Raw genomic sequence first — 27887 nt, 5'->3', positions numbered from 1 at the left:
CTGAATTTTTAAACATTGATTTTTATACACTGATTTTTTTGCATTGAATTTGTTACACGGTGTATTTTAACAAACACCATTTTGAACACGTATTTGCTCACAATGTTCATTGAATGAAATTGTCAGCATAATTTCATGTAAAAAAAAAAATCAGCTCACAAAAATCAAACTACATAAATTCGGTGTCAAAAAAAGCTTTCGTAATAAATATGTCAGTCCTCGTGCCATGTCTAAAATATATTTTTTATATATATATATATGGCTCCAAATGTACTTTAACCAGAGTCACAGTCACCTAGTAATATCCATGCTTTTATTTTGAAAACAACTTCCGGAGTCAGCATATGAAAAAAAGCATTCGTCTTGGTCCGTTTTCTCGTTTCCTGTTTACAAAGGATTCTGCACTTTTGCCAATGACCACTTCCGGTAACAAAATACCAAAATGCTAAATGCCATTGATTAACATATTATACACTACAAATAAGTGGTCTATGTATTTTTGTGAAAATCTATTGATTCATGTAAAAAAAAAAAAAAAGGTCGCGTGTAATTGTTATTATACGCTGGTTAACGTTTCAGCCATTACCAATTTTAGCCTGTAGGGGGCGCGGCATTACTCTTACAGTTGGTGTCCTGCCGCCAATAAATAGAAGAGGAAGTACCAAGCGGGAAGCTGCAGTTTTAGCTAACACACAGCTGGCTGTAGCTACATAGCGGTGCCAACGAAGGCTTGAAAATGCCCCGGGAAATCATAACGTTACAACTTGGACAGTGCGGGAACCAAAGTACGTACATTGATACTTTGTTTTTACATTACCGTATAAAAAAAAAGAACACAATTGCTCGGCACATTTATGTTCGCTAACGACAAGCGGGATGGTCTGTTTTGGTCAGGCAGCGACGTCACCATCAAAGCTTAACTCGTATGCTAAACCGAGTAAAACCGAGCCAATAGATCTACAAATAAATGTTGATATACCTAAATGTGTGCCAATGTTGCTTGGCTCAATGAAATATGACTGCAGCCAATGTTATGTCTCGGTTGAAGCAACGCTATGTTAATTAAAGTACCAATGATTGTCACACACACTAGGTGTGGTGAAATTACCCTCTGCATTTGACCCATCCCCTTGTTCCACCCCCTGGGAGGTGAGGGGAGCAGTGAGCAGCAACGTTGGCAGCGCTCGGGAATCATGTTGGTGATTTAACCCCCAATTCCAACCCTTGACGCTGAGTGCCAAGCAGGGAGGTAATTGGTCCCATTTTTATAGTCTTTGGTATGACTCGGCCGGGGTTTGAACTCACGACCTACCGATCTCAGGGCGGACACTCCAACCACAAGGCCACTGATGCTCAACTTATGTGCAAACCTAACGTATTGTTTGTTTGCAGTCGGCTTTGAATTCTGGAAGCAGTTGTGTGCAGAGCATGGCATCAGTCCAGAAGGGATTGTTGAGGAGTTTGCCACGGAAGGGACAGACCGAAAGGATGTGTTCTTCTATCAGGTATGTGCTGGAAAATATTGTCCTGCTTTGGTGCTGTTCTTTACCACTATAGAGATGTGTCACATTGAGGTACAGTCGCGATCAAAAGTTTACATACACTTGTAAAGAACATAATGTCATGGTTGTCTTGAGTTTCCAATACTTTCTACAACTCTTTAATTTTTTGTGATAGAGTGATTGTAGCACATACTTGTTGGTCGCAAAAGACATTCATGAAGTTTGGTTCTTTTATGAATTTATTATGGGTCTACTGAAAATGTGACCAAATCTGCTGGGTCAAAAGTATACATACAGCAATGACCACATAATTTTCCTCCAGAAGGTCTTATCTTTGTCCATGTGATGTGAGTTGAAACAAAAATTTCGCTTTTTGGCAACAATACCCAGAAATATGTTTTGACGAGAAAATGTGTGGCTTTTAGTCGCAGGAACACCATGCCTCTCGTCAAGCATGGTGGTGGTAGTATTATGCTCTGGGTCTGTTTTGCTGCCAATGGAACTGGTGCTTTAAATGGGACAATGAAAAAGGAGGATTACCTCCAAATTCTTAAGGACAACCTAAAATCATCAGCCCAGAGGTTGGGTCTTGGGCGCAGTTGGGTGTTCCAATGACCCCAAACACACGTCAAAACTGGTAAAGGAATGCCTAATTTAGGCTAGAATGAAGGTTTTAGAATGGCCTTCCCAAAGTCCTGACTTAAACATGTGGACAATGCTGAAGAAACAAGTCCATGTCAGAAAACCCAACAAATGTAGCTGAACTGCACCAATGTTGTCAAGAGGGGTGGTCAAAAATTCAACCAGAAGCTTGCCAGAAGCTTGTGGATGGCTACCAAAAGCGCCTTATTGCAGTGAAACTTGCCAAGGGACATGTTAGCAAATATTAACATTGCTGTATGTATACTTTTGACCCAGCAGATTTGGTCACATTTTCAGTAGACCCAAAATAAATTCATAAAAGAACCAAACTTCATGAATGTTTTTTGTGACCAACAAGTACACTACCGTTCAAAAGTTTGGGGTCACATTGAAATGTCCTTATTTTTGAAGGAAAAGCACTTTAAACTAGTCTTAACTTTAAAGAAATACACTCTATACATTGCTAATGTGGTAAATGACTATTCTAGCTGCAAATGTCTGTTTTTTGGTGCAATATCTACATAGGTGTATAGAGGCCCATTTCCAGCAACTATCACTCCAGTGTTCTAATGGTACAATGTGTTTGCTCATTGGCTCAGAAGGCTAATTGATGATTAGAAAACCCTTGTGCAATCATGTTCACACATCTGAAAAGAGTTTAGCTCGTTACAGAAGCTACAAAACTGACCTTCCTTTGAGCAGATTGAGTTTCTGGAGCATCACATTTGTGGGGCCAATTAAACGCTCAAAATGGCCAGAAAAAGAGAACTTTCATCTGAAACTCGACAGTCTATTCTTGTTCTTAGAAATGAAGGCTATTCCACAAAATTGTTTGGGTGACCCCAAACTTTTGAACGGTAGTGTATGTGCTCCAATCACTCTATCACAAAAAAATAAGAGTTGTAGAAATGATTGGAAACTCAAGACAGCCATGACATTATGTTCTTTACAGGTGTATGTAAACTTTTGACCACGTGGGTGTATATTCAGTGCTGATGTGCAACAACACAATTTGCCACTAGATGTCACTATACGACAGTTGCATTGGGCCTCTAATAGTTTTAAAGGGGAACCACACTTTAAAATGTTTTTCCTATCATTTACAATCTCCATGTAAACAAAGAACACATGTGTTTTTCTCTTTTATGCATTCTAACTCGTAAAAAAAGGCCTACAAAACTTAGCTACCGATGGAGGTGATGAAATTCATGACCTCATCGTGTATTTTGCACCCATAAACCGCCAACAATACTCCATTTACATGTCGTGACATGATTATTAACCATGTATTAGAGATATTGTTATTATAAGCCCTAACGTTATGGGACTACTTTTCGCAGCGCTGTGATAACAGAGTTAACTTTCTTATGCAGCTCTATTGACATACTGAGCTGCTGCATCGCCTTTGAGCTGGTAAAAGTTCATTCTAGATTATAAATTACGCCACTCACTTGTATAGTTGAAGGATGCGGCCATAAACCGAGAATTTGGTCAGCTTTGACATTCTTCTTAGAGGCGGAGATGGCGAGAAAGTCACACAAAAAAAACGCTCGTTTGTGGCAAATTTTTTAAAAATTTATTTATTTTAAAGGATGAATTCTTAACCTAAACGGGAAGTTATTAACATCACATTGCACAGTAAGTGATTGTTTTATTATGAGCATAGTTTGTATATCTTGTTCACCACTGAGCAATACTGCTGCATGATGCTTAGAGTTTAACATAAGCTGCATTTGTTTAGCACAGATTCTCTAAAACTTGTAGACCGTCCTCCTCGTATTCAGGTTAAAAAATATAAGGTTCTGGATCATCTTTTGTCCCAAAGTAGTCTTTGATGTCTCTTATGAAGTCTGCCATAGTTTGTAGTGTTGTTGGTGATGACGGGAAAAGCAAACGTTGTGATGCGTCTGAAATGAATGCTTAAATGTTTAAAAATACGTAAATATTACATGTTAGTATGAATGTGCCTGTTACTACATTACATATATACTTACCAGTGACGTGCAGTCAGGGGAGGCAGGTGAGGCGGGGCCTCACGTGCCATCATGGAAAGAAAAAAAATGTAAAAAGAAAAAAAAAAATTAAATTGTTATATGTATCCAATGGTTATACTATAAAGTTATTTTCCATTTAACTTCACCATTTTATATTATTTTTATTCAAAATCGCTGAATTTTCACATTTGCTGTTCAAATACTGAGAACAGACTTGCGGTGAGTCACCAGCCAGTTGAGGCACGTCACTGAGTTGAGCCTCACCATGGATTGCGCAATGACTCGTCTGCCTGCTGTGCAGTGAGACCGTGTTGCTATATGAATTATATTATACATTTCCATAGTTTAGTTAGCTGAGGTATATAATGTACAGTGTATTTTGTCAACAACTGTATGTGTGTAATGTATTTCTTGTGCTGAGCAATCATAAAACGGCTGCAAAAGACGCACTGTGTGAGGCTCGCAGTAATCCCGCCTCCTGGTGGTAGAGGGCGGTAGTGATCCCAGAGATCATTCAGAAGAAGTGCAGAAGAAGTGACAACTAGCAGCAACAGTTAGCAGCGATCGTTTATTTTTTCCTCTTGCCTGGACTATTAACATGGAGGATTACATATCTAAAATAAAACCGTTTTCTAAACTGGACTTTTAATCGAAGCAGGAGGTAATACTTAAAGGAAGATCTCCATCGAGACAGAGAGACTTTTAAAACTGAAGAAAGACAAGGAAGACTTCTATAAACAAGTTATCAATGCTTTTGTTCAAAAGGAGCTGCACATGGACTTCATTTATAAGTAAAGGTAAGACCATAATAACGTTTTTTTTAATTAAATGTGCTTTTTCGTGTGCTACAGTTTGTATGTGTAAAGTTAAAGTTAAGTTAAAGTACCAATGATTGTCACACACACTAGGTGTGGTGAAATTTGTCCTCTACATTTGACCCATCCCCTTGCTCACCCCCTGGGAGGTGAGGGGAGCAGTGGGCAGCAGCGGCGCCGCGCCCGGGAATCATTTTTTGGTGATTTAACCCCCAATTCCAACCCTTGATGCTGAGTGTCAAGGAGGGAAGAATGCTGGTATGAGCTTTTAAACATAACCCGTTAACTGCTGCCAATCAAATGGTGAATAAGATACTCTTTAGGGTTCATATGTTTGTAAATCTGACTGTGATGAAGTCAGTGCCTCACCAGCCATGAACCTCACCGCACGTCACTGATACTTACAGTGTGTATATACAACGTTGGAGGTGTTTGGTTGTTTTTAGAGCGTTTTATAGGCGGAATAGAGCTATTCCATTTTTAGCTGACTTTTTCTAACATTTAATTACAAATTAGAATGCATAAAAAAATAGAAAAAACATGTGCGCTTGTCTTACATAATGATTGTAAATAATAAGCAACATCCCCTTTAATGAAGGAGTACTTGTGGTGTAATCTGCAACCTGGTTTATGTGAATGTGCAGGCCGACGACGAGCACTACATCCCCCGTGCAGTCCTCCTGGACCTGGAGCCCAGGGTGATCCACTCCATCCTTAACTCGCCTTACGCCAACCTGTACAACCCGGAAAACATTTACCTGTCAGAGCACGGCGGGGGCGCAGGAAACAACTGGGCTAGCGGATATTCCCAGGTGGATCCCACGACTTAACATAACACAAGGAGGCGTTCATCAGAATGACATAATGCTCTCTGTCTCTGCAGGGGAAAAAAATCCAAGAGGACATTTTTGACATCATCGACCGGGAGGCAGATGGAAGCGACAGTCTCGAGGCAAGCAATGACTTCAAGTTGTGCACCTGATGAATAATTCACTCTATCTACTGTTTTGAGGAACTTTGGGATGTCCTCCAGTGTGCTTCACGGCCCTCTCGCCATACACTATTATTCTTAGCGCTTTCTTTAGCTGCAGGCCTCTGTAGAATAACACACATTTCCTCACTAATGTGTGCACTTCCTGTAGGGCACACTGACCCCACACTGTGTGCAAGGTGGGGCCCTGCTAGTGTGTGTACGTTGGCATGGCACAGTGTGTAATAAGTGCGCTGCTAATAGCTAAGGGCCGAGTAGAAGGCAGGTATTACAGGGCGGGGCCGGGGGCAGCCCCACTTGAACTTCCATTTTAATAAGTGCTCACACACACACACACACACACACATACTGGTTATCATTTAGAATGGGGACCAAGTTTTTGATCATCACTTGTTGGGACCACCTTTTCTACAGGTTGTGGAGGCATAAAAAAAAAGAGGTAAAATGGCCACTGACCAGTTAGCTCATACACGTCTTTAAATGTGCTGATCATTCTTACTGGGGACCCTGGGGAAAAAGAGTTAATATGGTTCATGGGGACCAAATTTAAATCATTTTGCATAATTCACACACATTTGTACGTGACTACTAAAGACAAATTAAAAAAATAAATAAAAGTTCTAATTAAATATGACATGATCCTCAGAATACAGCACTACAGCTGTCCTCTTATAGGAAGTTTCACCACGTAAATGTTAAAGCAAATCCTGCATCTTCTGTGACATTACTGAAAACTGCTATTTAGCAGTAATGAAGTTATCTGCAACTCCAACTACCATATATAGAAGGATATAGAATGGATCTGACTATCATTTAAAAAGGTTTCCCTTTAGGGGACCTGTTTTTTTGTCCCCATACCGTCAGAGGTCCCCTAAAGTTGACTGTAAACGGAGCGATGTCCCCATTAAGTAAGCATTGCCATAGCACTAGGGGTGTAACAGTATTTGTATTGAACCGTTTCGGTACGGGGGTTCCGGTTCGGTTCGGAGGTGTACCGAACGAGTTTCCACACGGACATATTAAGTAGCATAACGGACGTTGTGTAAACAATGCACACCGAGGCACAACACACAGCATGCTAGCAGCTAACGGGCTACGATAGACTGACCATACGTCCTCTTTTCACCGGACATGTCCTCTTTTTAGACATGGTCAAAGGTCTTCCATGAGTTTCTTAAATGCCTCAAATGTCCGGCATTTTGAGTTAGGGTTGCGTGTATTTTCAATGTACGTTCAGGGTTAAGAAGGGGTTAAAAACAACAAATTGTGCACGCAGCAGCATTCGTGAGGGAGGGGCAGAGACCGAGAGAGCGAGAGAGTTATGATAAACGCGCATGCGTCGCCAGGCTCTGCTTTTTATCCATAGATTTATCAGATTACATTTTTTATTATCTATAGCAGGGGTGTCAAAAGTGTGCCCCGAAGGCCATTTGCGACCCACAGCTAATGTTTTAAAGGACCACGGCACATTCTAAAAATACTATTTAAAATAAACAAAAACATAACAAAAGTGAAATAAAAAAGCTTAAAGGTTAAATGTAATTTAGAAAAAGTTGCAATGCTGACTAATAAAACAAAGCTGGTTTTTTTTCTTTCAAACTGTCATTGCTCAAAACATAATATTGAATCAAAATCAATGTTATTATGAATTATTGACCTATCCAAGGTTCCGATTACTTCACATCAAATATTCCACTAAGAAAAATATTTTTGGCGGAAGATTTTGCAAATTTGGTAAATAAATAACCCAAAAATTTATATTTTGTTGTTTTCTTACTGAACCAAACCGTGACCTCTAAACCGAGGTACGTACCGAACCGAAATTTTTGTGTACCGTTACACCCTTACATCACACACACACACACACACACACACACACACACACACACACACACACACACACACACACACACACACACACACACACACACACACACACACACGTTTAAGTTTCTATCGCCAGAGGACAAGTACCATGTAGCTCCCTTTGCTCAGTTGTGATATTTACTTTAAACCAGTATCGACTGAAGCAACTGCCAAGTAGCGCACCTCTCCCTTTATTCATGTATTTACTCCCGCCCCTGCAGGGATTTGTGCTGTGTCATTCCATCGCTGGGGGGACAGGCTCCGGTCTGGGCTCGTACCTGCTGGAGAAGCTGAACGACAGGTGTGGAGACACGTCACACTTGATTTGAACCGTGTTTAGTCTGACCATTCTTTTTGTTGGCTGTCATGCAGGTACCCCAAGAAGCTGGTGCAGACGTACTCTGTCTTCCCCAACCAGGACGAGATGAGCGACGTGGTGGTGCAGCCGTACAACTCACTGCTGACGCTCAAGAGGCTCACGCAGAACGCCGACTGTGTGGTGAGCGGCCGCCGCTGTGTTTTTGATGACATCATTGCTGTTTTCAAAAGGCCTACTGCAAAAACGCTGGTCAAAGGTCTTCTATATCAGGGGTTCTTAACCTTTTTGACCTGATGGCCCAACTTTTCCACTACAAGGGGACACAGAGCCCACTCAAATATTACCACTGAATTAGTAATCTTACTCTTGATTTGAATAATTTTCAATAATTATATCTAAACCTCCTTACAGTTTACAATCTTGTCAAATGATATGAAGCCAATCACAAAGAGTATTTTTCATTTAACTCATAAACCTTAGGATTTGGTCAGCCTGATTAGAAAAATAAACAATGAAATATACTGCATAAGAAGGCACTCATTAATAGGAATCGGTACCGAATCCTGTACTTTTTTGGCACCGACCGATTCATGTAAAATCAAACGGTGCGCGTGATGTCAACTTGTACTTCAGCACTTGGTGATCAGTCCAGCAGTACTTAGAGCGGACTCTGCTAAACTACCTTTAGGTAATGTTGCAATTTCCAATGCCAATAAATACATTGACTGAAAACTGAAACGCAAGTAAAGTAACGCTTCACCTTTCCAAAAATGTGCTAGCTTTATGCTAATAAAGATTTGTGGAAGTTGCTTCCTAGCAGTTCCACTGTAGACACGGCACAAGAGCCAAGCGTGCAGTTTTTAACAAAGGTTTTAATGTACATAGCTTTTAAAAGTCTTTCTCTCCCAGAACGTGACTTTTCAGTCACGTCCGTATCCTCTCTCCCCCTCTGCTCCCGGCCGCTCACTGTTAAAGACAACAGATGATTAGATTAACATGTACCACCTGGGAAATCTAATCACCTTTCAGCTGTGTCTCGCCGTCAGCACATGCCCTGCCCCCATCCGATGGTGCTCGTCCTCAGCACCATAGACAGAGGCGGTGACCTTTGCTCCTGCAGGCGCGCTAGCCACACCTCCCTCCACAAGGGGCGGTATGGCTTGGTTGGTAGATTGACCGTGCCAGCAACTTGAGGGTTCCAGGTTTGATCCCCGCTTCTACCATCCTATTCACTGCCGTTGTGTCCTTGGGCAGGACACTTTACCCAGCTGCTCCCAGTGCCACCCACACTGGTTTAAAAATGTAACTTAGATATTGGGTTTCACAATGTAAAAGCGCTTTGAGTCACTAGAGAAAAGCGCTATATAAATATAATTCACTTCACTTCACTAATATACATTGGCTTTGCTATTGACATGTAACTAATTAGCGATTTTACATGGCGATTTCAACACCTCCAAATTTGTTAATGAAAAATACAACTAAGATGCACGTTACAATCAAACAGCTGGTGTGTAGTAAGTACAGTACTTACATTATTACAACTTTGTGGGGCCCAACAAAAGACTTGATTTAGCAAAGACTGAACTTACTAGCCAACACACCATAAACTATACACTACTGATATCTAATGTCTTGGACTTGCAACTGTGATTGCGGCTCAGAATGTGATATAAGATAATAAGATATAACACCTGGACAGCAGTTTTCATAATCAGCTCATTTTTTATAATAAAAAAAAAGTGATTTTATTATAAAAAAAACAATTACCGTATTTTTCGGACTATAAGTCGCAGTTTTTTTCATAGTTTGGCCGGTGGTGCGACTTATACTCAGGAGCGACTTATGTGTGAAATTAACACATTACCGTAAAATATCAAATAATATTATTTAGCTCATTGACGTAAGAGACTATACGTATAAGATTTCATCGGAGTGACAGATTGTTTGGTAAACGTATAGCATGTTCTATATGTTTGTTATTTGAATGACTCTTACCATAATATGTTACGTTAACATACCAGGCACGTTCTCAGTTAGTTATTTATGCCTCATATAACATACACTTATTCAGCCTGTTGTTCACTATTCTTTATTTATTTTAAATTGCCTTTCAAATGTCTATTCTTGGGTTTTATCAAATAAATTTCCCCCAAAAATGCGACTTATACTTCAGTGCGACTTATATATGTTTTTTTTCTTTTTTATTATGCATTTTCGGCCGGTGCGACTTATACTCCCGAGCGATTTATACTCCGAAAAAGACGGTAATATGTATTAGCACACACAAAGTACCAAAAATTGGTACCATATTTTCAAATGTGAACGGTACCAATCCTACATATTAATGACTACAATTATGTTGTACTAAAATAAATAAAATAATGAATATGTTTCTTAAATAGATTGTCTAAATGAAAATACAGCTTCACCACTTTAGTCATATTTTTTGCACTTATGAAACTTCTCTATGACTTTAGCTCCAGACTTCTTGTATGTTTGCTACAGAGTCGTGTATATAGAGAGTATGGTCAACTCAGTTTTAGAAGAGCTTCTCAATGATTGGTTCAAAAGGCACAGACGTGACTACAGGCGCCATAACTGCTAGCAACTTTGGCTGATGCTGTGTGTCCGCGGCACTTCCTTGTTTGTTTTTCGGCGTGTAAAAATGCCCTGTTGTGCAGCATGGCTGCTGCTCCACCCGTGAGAATTGTGGAAAGTTTTTACATCGCTTTTCCCACAACCTGGAAAGAAGACAAGTATGGGAAGGGCCAGGTAAACATGCGGCAGAAGAAATTAACACATTAAAAAGATGGTTTGACAAAAATAAACTATCTTTGAATGTCGGTAAAACTCAAATAATGCATTTTGGTGAAGTCAAACACCAATACAAATAGACAAGAGTAGACATTGAAAGGGTAAAATAAATGAGGTGTACAAATAGATGATAGTGGATCAATAAAGTTTAAGTCTAAAAGCACTGGCATAGCATGTACAGTGATTACAAATACATAGGAGGCAACTACCACAGTTGACATACTTCACACAAAAGTCATAATTTCTCTGTGATTGTTGGTCCAAAGCTAATGAAGAATTTTTTTTGCAAAATGAGTGTAATAACTTATTTTTTGGTCAATCTGTGTATTTCTTAGTTTTTTGCGCGGTCGAGTGTGTGTCACCAAACACTGCACGCGTCAAATACGGCCGCAAAATTATACTTTCATGGTGTATTTTAAGTATATGAGCTGGAGTATGTTTAGAACTATACAAAGTTTCATTTTGGTTTATTTCGTCAGAAAAACTAACGTCAAAACGACTGCAATTGCATGCATCTGGGCACAGTCGCACACGTCCTTGGTAGCAGTCATGGCGCCTGTTGTTTAGTTGGCCATACTCTCTTTTCCACCACTCTAGTTTGTTATTGTCATTACTGCCACAAGTGGTGGAAAAGTGTATTACAACTGAGAACCACTGCGGCCCATACAGAACACAGCTTTTTAGCATTCCTGTAGGGGGCGCTCGCAGCCCAAGAATGGTTAAGAAACGGTCTTTTATGTGACAGGATTTATATACTTTTTTTAAGGACTTACTGCAAAAACACTGGTTAAAGATCCTTTACCTATATGACAGGAGTGAGCTGCTGTTTCTACAAATCTGTCGCAAAAAAAACCCCATCAAAGCTTGTTTATATAACACAAGTGTTCTTTTTTTTCTTTTTTAAGAAACTATTTGAAAAAACACTAATCACAGATCCTCTATATCAGTGTTTTTCAACCTTTTTTGAGCCAAGGCACATTTTTTGCGTTTAAAAAATCCGGAGGCACACCACCATCAGAAATGTATTAAAACCGAAACTCAGTTGACAGTAAAAAGTTGTTGTCGCAATTGTTGGACATGACTTTAGACCATAACCAAGCATGCATCACTATAGCTCTTGTCTCAAAGTAGGTGTACTGTCACGACCTGTCACATCACGCCGTGACTTATTTGGAGGTTTTTTTTCTGTTTTCCTGTGTGTAGTGTTTTAGTTCTTGTCTTGCGCTCCTATTTTGGTGGCTTTTTCTCTTATTTTGGTATTTTCCTGTAGCAGTTTCATGTCTTTCTTTTGAGCGATATTTCCCACATTTACTTTGTTGCTCACTGCTCCCCTCACCTCCCAGGGGGTGATCAAGAGTGATGGGTAGAGAATAATTTCGCCACATCTAGTGTGTGTGTGTGTGTGAAAATCATGGGTACTTTAACTTTAGCAATCAAGAATATTTCAGTTGTTTTTATCCTCCTTTGAGGGGACATTGTTGATTGTCATGCCATGTTCGGATGTACATTGTCTTTGCTCCACAGTAAGTCTTTGCTGTGGTCCAGCATTCTGTTTTTGTTTACTTTGTAGCCACTTAATTTTTAGTTTTTCTCTGCATAGCCTTCCCTAAGCTTTAATGCCTTTTCTTAGGGGCACTGACCTTTTGTTTATTTTTGGTTTAAGCATTAGACACCTTTTTTTTTTTACCTGCACACTGCCTCCTGCTGTTTCCGACATCTACAAAGCAATTAGCTACCGGCTGCCACCTACTGATATGGAAGAATATTACACGGTTACTCTGCTGAGCTCTAGACAGCACCGACACTCAACAACAACACATCATTTTCAGACTGTAATTAATGGTTTGCAAAAAATATTTTAACCCAAATAGGTGAAATTAGATAATCTCCCACGGCACACCAAACTGTATCTCTAGTGCCGCGGCACAGTGGTAGAAAAACATTGCTCTATATGACAGGAACCCTTCACTGTTTTTCAAAGTCTGATGCAAAAATCCAGTCAAAGATGTTCTAAATTAAAGGAATCCTATGCTGTTCTTAGACATTTTCTGCAAAAATGTTAATCAAAGATTGTCTTTATGACAGGAACCCTCTGCTGTTTTTTAGAATCCGCTGCAAAAACCCTAGTCAAATATTACATGACAAGAGCGTGTTTTTGAGAACCTACTGGGAAAATGTTACTTAAATATCAATATTAGTTATTTGCTGTTCTAAGGAAACATCTGCAAAAGCCCTAGTTAAACTATTTTATGTAAAAAGGAACCCTGTGCTGTTTTTAGTAATCTACTGCACACACTCATGTCAAACATGCTCTATATGACAGAAGTGAGCTCTTGTTTTCAAGAATTTCATGCAAAAATGCTCATCAAGGATCCTTTAAATCAGGGGTTCTTAACCTTTTTGACGTGGGGCCTAACTTTTCCACCACAGAGGGGCCAGGGCCCACTCAAATATTAACACTGAATTAGTAATCTTACTCTTAATTTTAGTCATATTCAATAATTCCACCTACCTACTTATAGTTTACAACTTTTGCCAAATGATATGTAGCTATGTGTTGGTCACAAAGATTATTATCTATTTAACACACATTAGGCTTAGGTCAGGCTGATTAGAAGTAAAAGTACTAAACGAATCTACTGCATGAAAAAGGGACTCATAAATAACTGACAAAAAAGACATTCATACAATTATGTTGTGCTAAAATAGATAAGAAACAAGTAAAATGTGTTCGTCATTAAACTATCGATGAAAATACAGCTTTACCACTTTAGTTATAATTTTTGCGCCTGAGAAACTTCTGACTTTAGCTCCAGACTTCTTCTGTTTGATATTGTCGTTACTGCCCCAAGTGGTGGAAAGGTGTATTACAACGGAGTACCCCTGCGGCCCATACGGACCCCAGCTGAGAAACAGATATTTTTTTGGGCCAGGGTGATTAAGAAACACTGCTCTAAATGATGGGATTGCTGTGCTGTGTTAAAGAAACTGTTGTTGCTCTTCTTGGTGTCCATGTTGGTTTTTGTCTCACGTCCTTGTGGATCATCAGGTAGTGTTAGACAACACGGCTCTGAATCGCATCGCCACAGACCGCCTGCACATCCAGAATCCATCCTTCTCACAGATCAACCAGCTGGTGAGGAAAAAAACTCAATAGTTTATTTTAAATAGTTAAATATTAATTTAAATCTATATATACCTAATTTTTATTTTTTATTTTTATAAATCTTTGTAGTATTTTATAATATTTAGATTGAATTCTTTAAATCTACTTTATATTTAAATAATATTAAATAGCATGTACCGTATTTTCCGCACTATAAGGCGCACCGGATTATAAGGCGCACCTTCAATGAATGGCCTATTTTAAAACGTTCATATATAAGGCGCACCGCATTATAAGGCGCATAGAATAGACGCTACAGTAGAGGCTGGGGTTACGTTATGCATCCCGTAGTTGCGAGACCTGTTGTGGCTCAATATTGGTCCATATATAAGGCGCACTGGATTATAAGGCGCACTGTCAGCTTTTGAGAAAATTGGAGGTTTTTATGTGCGCCTTATAGTGCGGAAAATACGGTATATAATAATTGAATGTAATGTTTGAATTGATTTATCAATCAATACAAACATTAGAGCTATTTATAATTCTTAAAATTATTCCAAAATAATTATTGGATATTTTTGTAAATTTTATATTCTATTTAAGTGTAATTTTCATTTGAACTGAAATATATTTTTGATTACTATACTTAAATGTATTTTTTTAAATAACTTATTTATTTTTTTTGTATGTATGTATATGTATGTATGTATGTATATGGATGTGTGTGTGTGTGTATATAAATGATAAATGGGTTATACTTGTATAGCGCTTTTCTACCTTCAAGGTATATATATATATATGTTTGTATTAATGTGTGTATATATAATAACAATATATATATATATATATTTTAGGGCTGTCAAACGATTAAAATATTTAATCGTCATTAATTGCATTGTTCATAGATGACTCAAAAGTAATCGCGATAATCAGATATAATTGTTCACATTATTAAGTGTATACTAGACAGATCATTTTCAAGTTTTAACACTATTAACAGACAATTACTTTGCTTTAATGAAATGTGTTTTAAACATACTTTTTAAAACGGTTAATCAAAAAAAGGACAAACACCATTTAATGACAATTAAAAAAAAAATGCCTGTGTGTTAGTGTCTTGCCAGTTTTTGTAGAAATACAGAATTTGTATTCCTGCTTTAGGAGCACTTGCATTCATAGGAGGAGCTACACTTCCGTGTTTAGCTAACAGTTTCACATAATAATAACACAAAATGTGAATTGTTATGATCATGCTTTGATTCTAAAATATGTTTGGTAACACCCATACATTTTCTACCACTTGTCCCTTTTGGTGTCATGGGGGACTGGAGCCTATCCCAGTGTATCAAGTAGACTATTGTTGAGTTTCATGCAGCTCAACTTCTCGTATCTGATGTTGAAATATTTGAATGCTATTTTTGACTTGGGTCTACTTTGACCCGCATGTTGGTGTACCTAATGTGTCCCTCAGGTGTCCACCATCATGTCCGCCAGCACCACCACGCTGCGCTACCCGGGCTACATGAACAACGACCTCATCGGCCTCATCGCCTCCCTCATCCCCACGCCGCGCCTCCACTTCCTGATGACGGGCTACACGCCGCTCACCACCGACCAGTCGGTGAGTCTGAAAGCACAGCCTGGGACTTGTAGTGGTTAAAAAAGTGAGTGGGCCTCAGGTGGCCAGCGTGAGGAAGACCACGGTGCTGGACGTGATGAGGAGGCTCCTGCAGCCCAAGAACGTGATGGTGTCCACGGGCAGGGAGCGCCAGTCCAGCCATTGTTACATCGCCATCCTCAACATCATCCAGGGGGAGGTGGACCCCACTCAGGTACGGCCTTGGCGTCCTCTTCCTCCCACGGTGCCTCAGCGTGTCTGCTCCCACAGGTGCACAAGAGTCTGCAGAGGATCCGTGAGCGCAAACTGGCCAGCTTCATACCCTGGGGTCCTGCCAGCATCCAGGTGGCGCTCTCCAGGAAGTCCCCCTACCTTCCCTCCGCCCACAGAGTCAGCGGCCTCATGTTGGCCAACCACACCAGCATCTCCTGTGTGAGTCCAAAACTCTCATATTATCATCTTTGACAACTTTAGCATGACATATCAGGTGGCAGAAGTGCTAACATTACGCTCGCATCTTATGGATATTTTGCTTAATTTTAAGATGTGTAGCAAAGCCTACACAAACTTAAGCGACGCTAAAGTGCTAACATTACGCTTGCATCTTAACAGCAACGTCATGCTAGGTTAGCATATACGTATTCTGGAGAAAAACTAAACCAAAGGCGCTTCCACATCTGTAACCAACTAATTGATATTTTGCTTCATTTTAAGATGTGTAGCAAAGCCTACACAAACGTTAGCGACACTAGCATAGCTATGTGAGGCTAAAGTGCTAATATTACGCTCGCATCTTAACATCAACGTCATGCTAGGTTAGCATATACATATGCTTCCACCTCTGTGACCGACTAATTGATGTTTTGCTTCATTTTAAGATGTGTAGCAAAGCCTACACAAACTTAAGCGACACTAAAGTGATGCTAAAGTGCTAACATTACGCTTGCATCTTAACAGCAACGTCATGCTAGGTTAGCATATACGTATTCTGGAGAAAAACTAAACCAAAGACGCTTCCACATCTGTAACCAACTAATTGATATTTTGCTTCATTTTAAGATGTGTAGCAAAGCCTACACAAACGTTAGCGACACTAGCATAGCTATGTGAGGCTAAAGTGCTAATATTACGCTCGCATCTTAACAGCAACGTCCTGCTAGGTTAGCATATACAAATGCTTCCACCTCTGTGACCGACTAATTGATATTTTGCTTAGTTTTAAGATGTGTAGCAAAGCCTACACAAACGTCAGCGACGCTAGCATAGCTCTGTGATGCTAAAGTGCTAACATTACGCTCGCATCTTAACTGCAACGTCATGCTAGGTTAGCATATACATATGCTTCCACCTCTGTGACCGACTAATTGACGTTTTGCTTCATTTTAAGATGTGTAGCAAAGCCTACACAAACGTTAGCGACACTAGCATAGCTCTGTGATGCTAAAGTGCTAATATTATGCTCGCATTTTAACCGCAACGTCATGCTAGGTTAGCATATACGTATTCTGGAGAAAAACTAAACCAAAGGCGCTTCCACATCTGTAACCAACTAATTGATATTTTGCTCCATTTTAAGATGTGTAGCAAAGCCTACACAAACTTTAGCAACATTACGCTCGCATCTTAACATCAACGTCATGCTAGGTTAGCATATACATATGCTTCCACCTCTGTGACCGACTAATTGATGTTTTGCTTCATTTTAAGATGTGTAGCAAAGCCTACACAAACGTTAGCGACGCTAGCATAGCTCTATGATGCTAAAGTGCTAACTTCACGCTCACATCTTAACTGCAACGTCATGCTAGGTTAGCATATACATATGCTTCCACCTCTGTGACCGACTGATGTTTTGCTTCATTTTAAGATGTGTAGCGAAGCCTACACAAACGTTAGCGACGCTAGCATAGCTCTGTGATGCTAAAGTGCTAACATTACGCTCGCATCTTAACTGCAACGTCATGCTAGGTTAGCATATACATATGCTTCCACCTCTGTGACCGACTAATGGATGTTTTGCTTCGTTTTAAGATGTGTAGCAAAGCCTACACAAACGTTAGCGACGCTAGCATAGCTCTGTGATGCTAAAGTGCTAATATTATGCTCCCATTTTAACCGCAACGTCATGTTAGGTTAGCATATGCGTATTCTGGAGAAAAACTAAACCAAAAGCGCTTCCACATCTGTAACCAACTACCGTAATTGATATTTTGCTTCATTTTAAGATGTGTAGCAAAGCCTACACAAACTTTAGCAACATTACGCTCGCATCTTAACAGCAACGTCATGCTAGGTTAGCATATACATATGCTTCCACCTCTGTGACGGACTAATTGATGTTTTGCTTCATTTTAAGATGTGTAGCAAAGCCTACACAAACATTAGCGACGCTAGCATAGCTCTGTGATGCTAAAGTGCTAACATTACGCTCGCATCTTAACAGCAACGTCATGCTAGGTTAGCATATACATATGCTTCCACCTCTGTGACTGACTAATTGATGTTTTGCTTCATTTTAAGATGTGTAGCAAAGCCTACACAAACGTTAGCGACGCTAGCATAGCTCTGTGATGCTAAAGTGCTAACTTTACGCTCACATCTTAACAGCAACATCATGCTAGGTTTGTTGTTGAGGACAGACAAAATAACCCAACTTATAGCTCCCACTTCTGTAACAAACTATTAGTTTGTTACAGAAGTGGGAGCTATAAACTGATAGTTGGCCTAACCTTAAGATCCGTAGCAAAGCCTATGTTTTTTTGTTTTTTTTACAAAATGCCGTAAAATGCTTTGACTTTTCAGTGTCCCGAAGTCGAAAAAGTTTGGACATACAACATGACATGTAGTGGGACAGGCGGACACAAACGCTAGCACAGCCAAGTGATGCTAAAGTGCTAACTTTACGCTCACATCTTAATAGCAACATCATGCTAGGTTTGTTGTTGAGGACAGACAAAATAACCCAACTTATAGCTCCCACTTCTGTAACAAACTATTAGTTTGTTACAGAAGTGGGAGCTATAAACTGATAGTTGGCCTAACCTTAAGATCCGTAGCAAAGCCTATGTTTTTTTGTTTTTTTTACAAAATGCCGTAAAATGCTTTGACTTTTCAGTGTCCCGAAGTCGAAAAAGTTTGGACATACAACATGACATGTAGTGGGACAGGCGGACACAAACGCTAGCACAGCCAAGTGATGCTAAAGTGCTAACTTTACGCTCACATCTTAATAGCAACATCATGCTAGGTTTGTTGTTGAGGACAGACAAAATAACCCAACTTATAGCTCCCACTTCTGTAACAAACTATTAGTTTGTTACAGAAGTGGGAGCTATAAACTGATAGTTGGCCTAACTTTAAGATCCGTAGCAAAGCCTTTGTTTTTTTTTGTTTTTTACAAAATGCTTAGAGTTTTCAATGTCCCAAAGTGGAAAAAGTTTGGACATCTCTAACATGACATGGAGTGGGACAGGCGGACACATAGCTATGTGATGCTAAAGTGCTAACTTTTCGCTGACATCTTAACAGCAACATCATGCTAGGTTGTCTTATTTATTGGAGAAAAATAAGTATCGTTTGCTTCTTTGTAAGATGTGTAGCAAAGCCTGCCTCTTAATTTTTATTTTATTTTTAGATTAAACCTCTCTGGTTGGCCTCGTGTACGACCAACAATTCAATCAAGCTGTAAGCAGCATCCTGACTTTGTCCTCCCTCACGTCTCCTCCGCAGCTGTTCGAGCGAACGTGTCGTCAGTACGACAAGCTGCGCAAGCGCGAGGCCTTCCTGGAGCAGTTCCGCAAGGAGGACATTTTTAAGGACAACTTTGACGAGCTGGATAACTCCCGTGAGGTGGTGCAGCAGCTGGTGGACGAGTACAGCGCCGCCACCCGGCCGGACTACATCTCCTGGGGCACGCAGGAACAGTAACGTAACTTTAATCATCTTTTTCACAGCAAATATGTGCATGTCTCTGATATTAGACCTTCTTCACCAACATAACATGAAAGAAACAGGATTTATTTAGCTGCCTTGTATGCTAAACGCTGGTCACATGCTTGAAATATTTAGTTTTCAAGTTACAAAATGATTCTAAAAACACTGGATTATTAGATGTGTACCTAATGAAGTTTCCAGTGAATGTTACATGGCTTGTCGGACCTACTTTGACATGTTACTAAAATAAAAGAGAACGTTTAAACCTTCCTGCCGCGGTCTTTTAACAATGGAGCCTCTGGAAAAAAAGAAAAAAAACACCCAAAATCTAATAAAATGTTTTATTAATTACAGTATTTGTCTTATTGCACTTTCAAGTTAGTTTCAAAATAAAACAATAGTGCAATAAAGTATACACAGAACAGAAAAAGGTACCATGCAGCGTACAAAAAGCTTCAAAACTGACTCTTTTTGGGGGGGGTGTTTGTTTTTGCTACAACGTACGATCAGGAGCTGCCTGCAGCTGCAGTCGGAGGAGAAGCCAAAGGGAAAAGATGTGGATCACATGTGCAGGTAGCACCACTAATAATGCTTTCATTCTCTTAAAAGAAAAACTAGTGAGGGGGTAGAAATATCTTTGGTCCATGTGGGAACTTATCCACTGCAAAACTTTAGCTTTGTACATTAAAAAAATATTTTTTTCCCCCCAAATATCAAGCGTCATATTCACTTTTCCTTTGGACACTATAATCGTACGATGATGTGTGTAAAAAACATTTTTGGGTTAATTAGGACAAAACAAATAAAGCTTTCACAACTGACATGATTCATATTTGAAGTAAATGTCCAATTAGGTGATTTACAAATGGATTCTAGGACTAAGTCTGCACTACTTTAAGGTTAAAAAAAAGAAGTAATCTTAGTGAGTCTGCATTATTAAGACATAAATATTTGGATTATTTTTTAAAGCATTACAAAAATGAAATACTGGAGCTAATTCGAGGGCGGGCAACAGCGACTGATGAGAGCCAATACAAAAGTAAATATATTCATTTAACAATATGTGTATTAATATTAAATCATAATAATGTAATACTACACTTATTTAAATATATTTTTATAAATAAATCATTTAGCTATAATAACAAATGACTACATTTTTTGTATTGGCCCTCATTCAGGTGTACCTAATGAAGTGGCTGTAGATTGGGGTGGAAGAGCGGTGATGTCATCAGGCAAAAAAAAAAAAAAAAAGAGCAAGGAGGAAAAAAAAGGGTTCGTAAAAGCGGGACCTGACATCAGTCTCCATGACGACGTCGCTTAATGTCCGCAAAGTCACATGACTCGCCGCAGGAGAGGAGGGAAGATGTCCGCCAACTCGTGTGTGTGCGCGCGGGTCACCTGGCCTGCAGAGTTCTCAGGACACCACATGTCCTTTAGTCCAGGATGAAGAGCAAGACTGCTGGCTGTCATGTCAGACAGGATGTGAGGGCAGCTCCAGTAAGGCGGGCGTAGGCGCGTGGTGGAAAGCAAGGTCGCTGCCGTCTGAGATCTTGAAGTCGTCGCCTTTGCCTCGCTGGAGGCGGACGGCGTGGAAGTAGGCGTTCATCAACTGCATGATCTCACTCAGCTGTGGGGACACAAGTCTTACTTTCATGATCTTATCCATGGAAAATCATACAGTAAAACAACTTAATTACTTAAGATTTACTGAAAACAAGTAAACACAATTATTAGCTGACTTGTATTAATAAGAATATCCACACAACACAACCATTGTTGTAATATTTGCATTAATAGTGCTGATGAGTTGACTGTAAACTATAATTAAAATACTAATAATCTAATAAACACTTTTGTATTATTTTTTACTTTGGATGGATGGATTTGTCCATCCATCCATTTTCTACCAATTGTACTGTATGCTATATTTAATACTAAATTAATATTATTCATATCAACAATATTGATAAATAACATCAAATTATATTATGAATAATACTAACAATAACCAAAATCCATCCGTCTATTTTCTACCGCTTGTACTGTATGCTTTATTAAATAAATACAAAAAATAATACTATTAATCATCACAAAAATAATAGTACTATATCAACAATATTGATATAAATAACATGAAATTATATTATGAACATGCATAATACAAATAATACTAACAAAAATCCATCTGTCTATTTTCTGCTTTATTAAATAAATACTAAAAATAATAGTATTATATCAACAATAATGATATTATGAATATGCATGATTCGAATAATACTAATAACCAAAATCCATCAGTCTATTTTCTACCGCTTGTACTGTATGCTTTATTAAATAAATACAAAAAAATAATAGTATTATATCAACAATATTGATATGAATGATGATATAAATAACATGAAAATATATTATGAATATGCATAATACTACTAACAATAACAAAAATCCATCCGTCTATTTTCTATGCTTTATTAAATAAATACTAAAAATAGTATTATAATGATGTAAATATGATCAAATAATACTAATAAAAATATAAATAACATGAAATTATATGACTATGCATAATAATACGAATATTACTAACAAAAGTCCATCAATTTTCTATGCTTTAAAGACTATAAATAATAGTATTATATCGACAATATTGATATGAATAATAATGTAAATATGATAAAATAAATACTAACAGAAATAATGAATATGCATAATACGAATAATACTAACAACAAAAATCCATCCATCTATTTTCTATGCTTTATTAAATAAATACTAAAAATAATACTATTAATCATCACAAAAATAGTATTATATCAACATTATTGATATGAATAATAAAATAATATTTACACAAATAACAGAAATGATATAATTATAAAGATAATGCTAAAAATTATAATTAACCATTAAGAATAATTCAACTGCCGTCCTGTGGAGCTAACAACCACATCAGGAGGTTGCCTACAGCCACATTCTGTGAACACCAATCTTTTTCCCTAATCCCTTGCTAAGTGCACTTTTGACTGCGTACTTGATGACGTCATTAGAATGTGTGTGGTCACCTTGGTGGTCTCAAAGAAGAGGTCCCGGCCCCCGGCAGCAGAGATCTTGAAGGTGTTGCTGTCAGAAACGCCGTAAGAGCAGATTTGGCCGTAAGGAAAGGACTCCAAGGCCTCGGCTTCTCCCTGACGATACAAAGACACGCAGGTGGCCGCCACGCCCAACCACACCTTCTGGGAGAAAGTCTCCGCCGAACTCTGCAGGTTGAAGACGACACGACAATGATGTCATTATGTTATTGTTTTCCTTCTTCTTCACGTTTTTACAACATTTATCCTCTCATCATCACTATATTATTCATATGTTTTCATCATTAATCCATCCATCCATTTTCTACCGCTTGTCCCTTTTGGGGTCGCGGGGGGTGCTGGAGCCTATCTCAGCTAATATTTATGTTATATTATCACTATTAATACTAGCGTTTATAATAACTGATTATTATTTATGTTATGTATAGCATTATTTATATTGTAGTTAATATGATTAATGTTGAAATATTGATTTTTATTATTAGTATCAATAATATATCCGTATTAGTATTGTTATTTCATTATCAATATAACTATTTTAGCATCATTATAATCATATATTACCATTAAATATTGTATTAACTGATATATTTATGAATAATATTATTACTAATGTTATCAATATTTTGTATTAAATCATTTCTATAATAATAATTATTCATATTATTTCTAACAGTATTATATGTAATGATGGTTATTATGATCATGCCTATTAGTATTATCATTAATAATAAAATAGAAATATTTATATAGCATTATTCATATTTATACTTAATGAATAATGTTATTATCAACGTTATTATTAGTACTATCAATAATAATGGTGTTTGCGTATTGATATGAAATCTTTAGCATAATTTTGTTCATATATTATTACAATTAGATATTGTATTATTGCTACTACTAATATGATTATTCATATTTTGTTATCAGTTTCTAGTTTCTCTTGTTATATTGTTATTTTACTGTTATATTTGTATTCTCATTGTTGCTTTTTATTTTTATTCTATTGTAATATTTTTCTATTTTGTTTACAATTTTTGTACACTGCTGCTGGAATTTAAATTTTCCTGAGTGAACTCACCTGAAGGAATCAATAAAGTACTATCTATCTATCTATCATTACTAAATTATTTATATATTAATAATTATTCATATTCTTTCTAACATTAATTGTGTTCATGGTTATTAATATGATGTGCATCAGTATTATCAAACAAAATAAGGATATTATTTATGTTAAGTATAGCATTATACATATAAATTATATAATTAATATGATTGCTATCAATATTCGTATTATTAATGTTAATAGTATCAATGTTATTTCAGTATTAATATTACTATTTGTAGCATTAATATTATTCATACATTACTGTTACATTTTTAATTACCATACATACATACATACATCGACCCTGAGAGAGACAAGCAGTAGAAAATGGATGGATGATATGATTATTAATATTATCAATACTATGTCAGCAATATCACGACTAAATTATTTATATATCAATTATTATTCATATAATTTTTTAGCTTTATTATTTGTTATTAGGGTTATTATCATTAATATGGTTATGCCTATTAGTATTATCAATTATCATTAATAAGAAAATAAGGATTATTTTTAAGTATAGCATTATTCGTATTCTATAGTTAATATTACTTTTATTAATAATGTTACTATTATTAATGTTTAGTATAAATGTTATTTCAGTATTAATACTACTATTTTTAACATTATTTTATTCATGCATTACTGTTAAATATTTTCATTACTACTATTGATGTGATGATTATTAATAATTATTTAATAGATCATTCCCTTCAGCTATGAAGTACTCACAATATAAAAGTCGACTTCGTAGAGCGTGCATCCAAAGCCGGACCACTGGCGTGCGATGGCGAGGTAGGCGGCCATACTGTCTCTGCGGTGGTACCCGGTCAGACCCCTCCAGCGCTCCAGGATGGACGCCATGACGGCTGCCGCCTCCTCCTTCACGCGGCTCCTCAGGCGCAGGTCGCTCTCCACCTTCTGCTTGTGGGCCGCCGTGGCCGTGTGGTTCCACAGCGCCCCCGTCAGGAGCCCCGTGGGGAAGCGCTGCGAGGCGGGGCCGCCCACCTGGCAGGAAGGCGGCGTCTGCGGGGCGGACAAGGCCACCAGGACGCGGGCCTCCAGCGTGTGGCCGGGAAAGAGTTGGTCCAATGGCGGGCAGGGCACGTGGGTGCCGAAGTCCCCCCTGAGGGACTGGAGCCGGAGGGCCGCCAACGTCTGGAGGTCGTCCTCGCAGGCAGGAAGTTGTCCGCGCACGACCATCTCGTGGCACTGGGCGACAAACGGGAAGTGAAGAAGAACGCAAGGTGAGAAGTACACATTTGAAAAAAGTACAAGCTCATAAAAGCCGTCACAGTTTCTATCTTTACAAAGAAATTATTTCTCATTTTAAATGAACACATTTCATTTACACTATTATGTTCCATGTCCTGCATACTCCTGTTGCCGTGACGATACGAGGCATAGTAACATTGCCATAGCAGTAATAATACTGATAGTAGTAGTAAAATAACAACAGTATTTCTTATAAGTTGTACCAGTAATAGTAGCAGTAATATTACTGATAGCAGTCATTGTAATATTATAAATAGTAGTAATATTCATAATAGTAACAGTGTTTCTATAAGTTGTACAAGTAGTAGTACAGTACTAGTAAGAGTAATAATACTGATAGTCATTGTGATAGTAGCCGTAAAATAACTAGTGATAGTATTCATAATAGTAACAGTATTTCTATAAGTTGTACCAGTAGTAGTATTGGTAGCAGTAATATTACTGATGGCAGTTATTGTAATAGTAGTAGTAATATTCATAATAGTAACAGTATTTCTATAAGTTGTACCAGTAGTAGTAATAGTAGCAGCAATAATACTGATAGTCATTGTGATAGTAGTGGTAGTATAAATAGTAATCATTATAGTAACAATATTTATATAAGTTGTACCAGTAGTAGTAATAGTAGCAGTAATAACACTGATAGTCATTGTGATAGTAGTAGTAGCAGTAATATAAATAGTAATAGTATTTATTATAGTAACAGTATTTCTATAAATTGTACCAGTAGTAGTACTAGTAGCAGTAATATTACTAGTAACAGTTATTGTAATAGTAGTAATATTATACATAGTAGTAATATTCATAATAGTAACAGTGTTTCTATAAGTTGTACCAGTAGTAGTAGTAGTACAGTACTAGTAAGAGTAATAATACTAATAGTCATTGTACTAGTAGCAGTAAAATAACTAGCGATAGTATTCATAATAGTAACAGTATTTCTATAAGTTGTACCAGTAGTAGTATTAGTAGCAGTAATATTACTGATGGCAGTTATTGTAATAGTAGTAGTAATATTCATAATAGTAACAATATTTCTATAAGTTGTACCAGTAGTAGTAATAGTAGCAGTAATAATACTGATAGTCATTGTGATAGTAGTGGTAGTATTAATAATATAAATAGTAATCATTATAGTAACAGTATTTCTATAAGTTGTACCAGTAGTAGTAGAACTTAATAGTAATCATAATAGTAACAGTATTTCTATAAGTTGTACCAGTAGTAGTAATAGTAGCAGTAATAATACTGATAGGCATTGTGATAGTAGTAGTAGCAGTAATATAAATAGTAATAGTATGTATTATAGTAACAGTATTTCTATAAATTGTACCAGTAGTAGTACTAGTAGCAGTAATATTACTAGTAGCAGTTATTGTAATAGTAGTAGTAATATTATACATAGTAGTAATATTCATAATAGTAACAGTGTTTCTATAAGTTGTACCAGTAGTAGTACAGTACTAGTAAGAGTAATAATACTAATAGTCATTGTGCTAGTAGCAGTAAAATAACTAGTGATAGTATTCATAATAGTAACAGTATTTCTATAAGTTGTACCAGTAGTAGTATTAGTAGCAGTAATATTACTAATGGCAGTTATTGTAATAGTAGTAGTAATATTCATAATAGTAACAATATTTCTATAAGTTGTACCAGTAGTAGTAATAGTAGCAGTAATAATACTGATAGTCATTGTGACAGTAGTGGTAGTATTAATAATATAAATAGTAATCATTATAGTAACAGTATTTCTATAAGTTGTACCAGTAGTAGTACAACTTAATAGTAATCATAATAGTAACAGTATTTCTATAAGTTGTACCAGTAGTAGTAATAGTAGCAGTAATAATACTGATAGTCATTGTGATAGTAGTAGTAGTAGTAGTAGTAGTAATATAAATAGTAATCATTATAGTAACAGTATTTCTATAAGTTGTACCAGTAGTAGTACTAGTAGCAGTAATACTGATAGCAGTTATTGTGATAGTAGTAGTAGTAGTAGTAATATAAATAGTAATAGTATTCATTATAGTAACAGTATTTCTATAAATTGTACCAGTAGTAGTACTAGTAGCAGTAATATTACTGATAGCAGTTATTGTAATAGTACTAGTAATATTATACATAGTAGTAATATTCATAATAGTAACATTGTTTCTATAAGTTGTACCAGTAGTAGTAGTACAGTACTAGTAAGAGTAATAATACTAATAGTCATTGTGATAGTAGCAGTAAAATAACTAGTGATAGTATTTATAATAGTAACAGTATTTCTATAAGTTGTACCAGTAGTAGTATTAGTAGCAGTAATATTACTGATAGCAGTTATTGTAATAGTAGTAGTAATATTCATAATAGTAACAGTAGTTTTATAAGTTGTAACAGTAGCAGTAACAGTAGCAGTAATAATACTGATAGTCATTGTGATAGTAGTGGTAGTAATATAAATAGTAATAGTAATCATTATAGTAACAGTATTTCTATAAATTGTACCAGTAGTAGTACTAGTAGCAGTAATAATACTGATAGCAGTTATTGTAATAATAGTAGTAATATTATAAATAGTATTAGTATTCATAATAGTAACAGTGTTTCTATAAGTTGTACCAGTAGTAGTACAGTACTAGTAAGAGTAATAATACTGATAGTCATTGTGATAGTAGTAGTACAATAACTAGTGATAGTATTCATAATAGTAACAGTATTTCTATAAGTTGTACCAGTAGTAGTATTAGTAGCAGTAATATTACTGATAGCAGTTATTGTAATAGTAGTAGTAATATTCATAATAGTAACA

The 27887-nt window shown here is 37.2% G+C and overlaps 2 protein-coding genes across 2 annotated transcripts in view; one reads left to right on the top strand and one right to left on the bottom strand.

Moving 5' to 3' along the window:
* The first annotated feature begins 629 nt into the window (after positions 1–629).
* On the top strand, positions 630–19956 carry tubg1 (tubulin, gamma 1). The gene is made up of 11 exons (XM_062050031.1): positions 630–785; positions 1393–1505; positions 5598–5765; positions 5837–5905; positions 8032–8111; positions 8183–8309; positions 13996–14082; positions 15524–15673; positions 15732–15884; positions 15941–16102; positions 19400–19956. The coding sequence occupies exons 1-11, from the start codon at positions 737–739 to the stop codon at positions 19595–19597; spliced, it is 1356 nt and encodes a 451-aa protein (XP_061906015.1). The 5' UTR covers positions 630–736; the 3' UTR covers positions 19598–19956.
* Positions 19938–27887, bottom strand: part of plekhh3 (pleckstrin homology, MyTH4 and FERM domain containing H3) — a 131202-nt gene continuing 123252 nt past the window's right edge. The window contains exons 12-14 of the mRNA XM_062050029.1: positions 24545–25024; positions 22669–22863; positions 19938–21233 (exon numbers count right to left, since the gene is read on the bottom strand). Of these exons, the coding sequence (XP_061906013.1) occupies positions 21078–21233; positions 22669–22863; positions 24545–25024 (831 nt within the window). The 3' untranslated portion in view covers positions 19938–21077. The remainder of the gene's footprint in view (positions 21234–22668; positions 22864–24544; positions 25025–27887) is intronic.

The sequence above is a fragment of the Entelurus aequoreus genome, linkage group LG06 (assembly GCF_033978785.1).
Source record: "Entelurus aequoreus isolate RoL-2023_Sb linkage group LG06, RoL_Eaeq_v1.1, whole genome shotgun sequence".
Classification (NCBI taxonomy): domain Eukaryota; kingdom Metazoa; phylum Chordata; class Actinopteri; order Syngnathiformes; family Syngnathidae; genus Entelurus; species Entelurus aequoreus.
This window is presented reverse-complemented; position numbering and strand designations above follow the sequence as displayed.

Coding starts and splice junctions, on each gene's coding strand:
- tubg1 (XM_062050031.1), top strand. CDS start 737: ATGCCCCGGGAAATCATAACGTTACAACTTGGACAGTGCGGGAACCAA. Junction 5,766..5,836: donor GGGCTAGCGGATATTCCCAG/GTGGATCCCACG, acceptor CTGTCTCTGCAG/GGGAAAAAAATCCAAGAGGA. Junction 15,885..15,940: donor GGGAGGTGGACCCCACTCAG/GTACGGCCTTGG, acceptor CTGCTCCCACAG/GTGCACAAGAGTCTGCAGAG.